We start from the raw sequence: 5,471 nt of genomic DNA, 5'->3' as shown, positions 1-5,471 counted from the left end.
CACGGGGAGAGGGGGGAGAGAGACACGGCGAGAGGGGGGAGAGAGACACGGGGAGAGGGGGGAGAGAGACACGGGGAGAGGGGTGAGAGAGACACGGGGAGAGGGGTGAGAGAGACACGGGGAGAGGGGAGAGAGAGACACGGGGAGAGGGGGGAGAGAGACACGGCGAGAGGGGAGAGAGAGACACGGGGAGAGAGAGACACGGGGAGAGGGGTGAGAGAGACACGGGGAGAGGGGAGAGAGAGACACGGGGAGAGGGGTGAGAGAGACACGGGGAGAGGGGAGAGAGAGACACGGGGAGAGGGGAGAGAGAGACACGGGGAGAGGGGGGAGAGAGACACGGGGAGAGGGGTGAGAGAGACACGGGGAGAGGGGGAGAGAGAGACACGGGGAGAGGGGGGAGAGAGACACGGGGAGAGGGGTGAGAGACCTGGGGAGAGGGGAGAGAGAGACGGGGAGAGGGGGGAGAGAGAGACGGGGAGGGGGGTAGAGAGAGATGGGGAGAGGAGGGAGAGAGACACGGGGAGAGGGGGGAGAAAGACACGGGGAGAGGGGTGAGAGAGATGGGGAGAGGGGTGAGAGAGACGGGGAGGGGGGAAGAGAGACACGGGGAGAGGGGGGGAGAGACACGGGGAGAGGGGGGAGAGAGACACGGGGAGAGGGGAGAGAGAGACACGGGGAGAGGGGAGAGAGAGACACGGGGAGAGGGGAGAGAGAGACACGGGGAGAGGGGGGAGAGAGACACGGGGAGAGGGGGGAGAGAGACACGGGGAGAGGGGAGAGAGAGACACGGGGAGAGGGGGGAGAGAGAGACACGGGGAGAGGGGGGAGAGAGACACGGGGAGAGGGGAGAGAGAGACACGGGGAGAGGGGGGAGAGAGACACGGGGAGAGGGGAGAGAGAGACACGGGGAGAGGGGGGAGAGAGACACGGCGAGAGGGGAGAGAGAGACACGGGGAGAGGGGGGAGAGAGACACGGGGAGAGGGGGGAGAGACACGGCGAGAGGGGAGAGAGAGACACGGGGAGAGGGGGGAGAGAGACACGGGGGGAGGGGTGAGAGAGACACGGGGAGAGAGGGGAGAGAGAGACACGGGGAGAGGGGGGGAGAGAGACACGGCGAGAGGGGAGAGAGAGAGACACGGGGAGAGGGGAGAGAGAGACACGGGGAGAGGGGTGAGAGAGACACGGGGAGAGGGGAGAGAGAGACACGGGGAGAGGGGTGAGAGAGACACGGGGAGAGGGGAGAGAGAGACACGGGGAGAGGGGAGAGAGAGACACGGGGAGAGGGGAGAGAGAGACACGGGGAGAGGGGGGAGAGAGACACGGGGAGAGGGGAGAGAGAGGCACGGGGAGAGGGGTGAGAGACCTGGGGAGAGGGGAGAGAGAGACGGGGAGAGGGGTGAGAGAGACATGGGGAGAGGAGCGAGAGACACGGGGAGAGGGGAGAGAGAGACACGGCGAGAGGGGAGAGAGAGACACGGGAGAGGGGGGAGAGAGACACGGGGAGACGGGTGAGAGACCTGGGGAGAGGGGAGAGAGAGACGGGGAGAGGGGTGAGAGAGACATGGGGAGAGGAGCGAGAGACACGGGGAGAGGGGAGAGAGAGACACGGGGAGAGGGGGGAGAGAAAGACGGGGAGAGGGGAGAGAGAGACACGGGGAGAGGGGTGAGAGAGACATGGGGAGAGGGGAGAGAGAGACACGGGCAGAGCGGGGAGAGAGAGACGGGGAGAGGAGGGAGAGAGACACGGGGAGAGGGGGGAGAGAGAGAGACGGAGAGAGAGACGGGGGGGGAGAGAGAGATGGGGAGAGGAGGGAGAGAGACACGGGGAGAGGGGGGAGAGAGACACGGGGAGAGGGGTGAGAGAGACGGGGAGAGGGGTGAGAGAGACGGGGAGGGGGGAAGAGAGACACGGGGAGAGAGGGGGAGAGACACGGGGAGAGGGGGGGAGAGACACGGGGAGAGGGGAGAGAGAGACACGGGGAGAGGGGAGAGAGAGACACGGGGAGAGGGGAGAGAGAGACGCGGGGAGAGGGGAGAGAGAGACACGGGGAGAGGGGAGAGAGAGACACGGGGAGAGGGGAGAGAGAGACACGGGGAGAGGGGGGAGAGACACGGGGAGAGGGGGGAGAGAGACACGGGGAGAGGGGGGCGAGACACGGGGAGAGGGGGGATAGAGACACGGGGAGAGGGGGAGAGAGACACGGGGAGAGGAGAGAGAGAGAGACACGGGGAGAGGGGAGAGAGAGACACGGGGAGAGGGGTCGGAGAGACACGGGGAGAGGGGGGAGAGACACGGGGAGAGGGGGGGAGAGACACGGGGAGAGGGGAGAGAGAGACGCGGGGAGAGGGGAGAGAGAGACACGGGGAGAGGGGAGAGAGAGACACGGGGAGAGGGGAGAGAGAGACACGGGGAGAGGGGGGAGAGACACGGGGAGAGGGGGGAGAGAGACACGGGGAGAGGGGGGCGAGACACGGGGAGAGGGGGGAGAGAGACACGGGGAGAGGGGGGGAGAGAGACACGGGGAGAGGGGAGAGAGAGACACGGGGAGAGGGGAGAGAGAGACACGGGGAGAGGGGTGGGAGAGACACGGGGAGAGGGGGGAGAGAGACACGGGGAGAGGGGAGAGAGAAACACGGGGAGAGGGGAGAGAGAGACACGGGGAGAGGGGAGAGAGACACCTGAGCGAATGCTGCACATTTGGAATGTCTCTACTGAGTGAGTGCTGTTCTGCCAGAGGGTCTGTACTGAGGGAGCGCTGCACTGTCAGAGGGGCAGTACTGAGGGAGCGCTGTACTGTCAGAGGGGCAGTACTGAGGGAGCGCTGCACTGTCGGAGGGGCAGTACTGAGGGAGCGCTGCACTGTCGGAGGGGCAGTACTGAGGGAGCGCTGCACTGTCGGAGGGGCAGTACTGAGGGAGCGCTTCACTGTCGGAGGGGCAGTACTGAGGGAGCGCTGCACTGTCGGAGGGACAGTACTGAGGGAGCACCGCACTGTCGGAGGGGCAGTACTGAGGGAGTGCTGCACTGTCAGAGGGACAGTACTGAGGGAGCGCCGCACTGTCGGAGGGGCAGTACTGAGGGAGCGCTGCACTGTCGGAGGGGCAGTACTGAGCTTGCCTTGCATTGTCAGAGGTGCCGTCTTTCGGATGAGACATTAAGCCGAGATCCCTGTCTGCCCCCTCAGATAGACTCAAAAGATCTCATGGCCACTATTGGAAGAAGAGTAGGGTGGAGTTCTCCCCGGTGTCCTGGGGCCTATATTTACCCCTCAAACAACGTCACCGACATAATAAAACTCACTACGCACTTGGTTTGAACATAAAGCAAGGCTTTAATCAAGTTGTTTCAGAACATGGAGGTCTAGTTGTACTTCACTAGTACCTTGTCTTTACAAAATGTTCCTGGACAAGCTGGGCCCACGCCCGAGCATTTATACTCCTTGGACAGCGCCACCAGCTGGCCGTCCAGCGTTATTTCACGAATAGTTTCTTGATGAATGATGAGATTTATAACAATCGCTAAATCCGATTATCGGTCATTGTCTCATTGGCTATTTTTTGCGATCTTACTGTGCGCAAGTTGGCTGCCTCATTTCCCTACAGTGGCCACACTTCAAAAAAGTACTCCACTGGGGTGCGAAGCGCTTTGGGTGGTCCTGAGGTGGTGAAAGGCGCTACAGAAATGGCAGTTCTGTCTTTCTTTTCCTTGGCTTCTCTGTCAACAGGTGCGCGGATGAGACGAGAGCTCTTGTCGAAAAACACCGCCCTGGAACACGCCCGCCACAAGTTCTCAGAGGCGAGGGACTCGCTCCAGGGTGAGATCCCGGAGTCGCAGTGCACACGTTACGAAGACACCTTCCTGAATTGGCTGCAGGCGTTCTGCAAGATTGTTAGTAAGTTCGGGCCGAATGTTGGGTCAAGCCCCCTTGGTTCTGAGACCGGCCCCCCTAGAAACGTAGAAACAGAGAAGATAGGAGCAGGAGTCGGCCATTCGGCCCCTCGAGCCTGCGCCGCCATTCAATGAGATCATGGCTGATCATCCAAATTCAGTACCCTGTCCCTGCCTTCTCCCCATATCCCTTGATCCCTTTAGCCTTAAGAAATATATCCAACTCCTTCTTGAATATATTTAATGAATTGGCCTCAACTGCCTTCTGTGGTAGAGAATTCCACAGGTTCACCACTCTCTGGGTGAAGAAATTCCTCCTCATCTCTGTCCTAAATGGCTTACCCCTTATCCTTAGACTGTGACCCCTGGTTCTGGACTCCCCGACCATCGGGAACATCCTTCCTGCATCTAGCCTGTCCAGTCCTGTTAGAATTTTATAAGTTTCAATGAGATCCCCTCTCATTCTTCTAAACTCTAGCGAGTACAAGCCCAATCGTCCCAATCTCTCCTCATACGTCATTCCTGCCATCCCAGGTATCAGTCTGGTGAATCTTCGCTGCACTCCCTCCATGGCAAGAACATCCTTCCTCAGATAAGGCGACCAAAACTGCACACAATACTCAAGGTGTGGTCTCACCAAGGCCCTGTACAACTGTAGCAAGACATCCTTGTTCCTGTACTCGAACCCTCTCGCTACGAAGGCCAACATACCATTTGCCTTCTTAACCGCCTGCTGCACCTGCATGCTTACCTTCAGCGACTGCCCAGTGAAGAGCTGATTGGCGCCGCTCAGTGTTTCCAATTCACAGGCTCCTCCCTCCCTGCCCCAGTTCTCTCTCTCCGCCGTTCCTGGATGGCGTCGAGCAGTGGTCAGCGGATCTCGCCCAAATGGGTCGATTGGCGGTGACTGCTGGCAATCCTCTCCTGGTCTCACCCAACACATGTAACGCTCATGCCAGTGGTTCCGTTGGTAGCACTCTCGCCTCTGAGTCACAAGATTGTGGGTTCGAGTCTCACTTCAGAGACTTGAGCACAAAAATCTAGGCTGACACTCCCAGTGCAGTGCTGAGGGAGTGCCGCACGGTCGGAGGGGCCGTCTTTCAGATGAGACGTTAAACCGAGGCCCCGTCTGCTCTCTCAGGTGGATGTAAAAGATCCCATGGCACTATTTCGAAGAAGAGCAGGGAATTTATCCCTGATGTCCTGGGGCCTATATTTATCCCTCAATCAACATCACTGAAACAGATTATCTGGTCATTATGACGTTGCTGTTTGCAAATTGGCTGCTGCGTTTCCTACATTGCAACAGTGACTACCCACTTCAAAAAGTACTTCATTGGCTGTAAAGCGCTTGGGGCCGTCCGGAGGTTGTGAAAGGCAGGGCTTTCTATCTTTACAGGCTCATGCACAGTCTCACTCACTCTCTACCTCTCACACACGCTCTGACACACGCTCTGACGCACGCACTGACACACGCACTGACACACGCACTGACACACGCACTGACACACGCACTGACACACACTCTCTCTCTCTCTCTCTCACACACTGACACACACACTGACACACACACTGACA

At 59.6% G+C, this 5,471-nt stretch overlaps 1 protein-coding gene across 1 annotated transcript in view; it reads left to right on the top strand.

The window, feature by feature from the left end:
• LOC147091230 (CD209 antigen-like protein A) overlaps positions 1 to 5,471 on the top strand; it is a 130,694-nt gene that overhangs the window by 21,754 nt on the left and 103,469 nt on the right. The window contains exon 3 of the mRNA XM_085976697.1: positions 3,730 to 3,897. Within this exon, the coding sequence (XP_085832823.1) occupies positions 3,730 to 3,897 (168 nt within the window). The remainder of the gene's footprint in view (positions 1 to 3,729; positions 3,898 to 5,471) is intronic.

Source organism: Somniosus microcephalus, unplaced genomic scaffold (genome assembly GCF_052327205.1).
Source record: "Somniosus microcephalus isolate GS21.2 unplaced genomic scaffold, FLI_Smic_1.0 unresolved_chr3, whole genome shotgun sequence".
Classification (NCBI taxonomy): Eukaryota; Metazoa; Chordata; class Chondrichthyes; order Squaliformes; family Somniosidae; genus Somniosus; species Somniosus microcephalus.
This window is presented reverse-complemented; position numbering and strand designations above follow the sequence as displayed.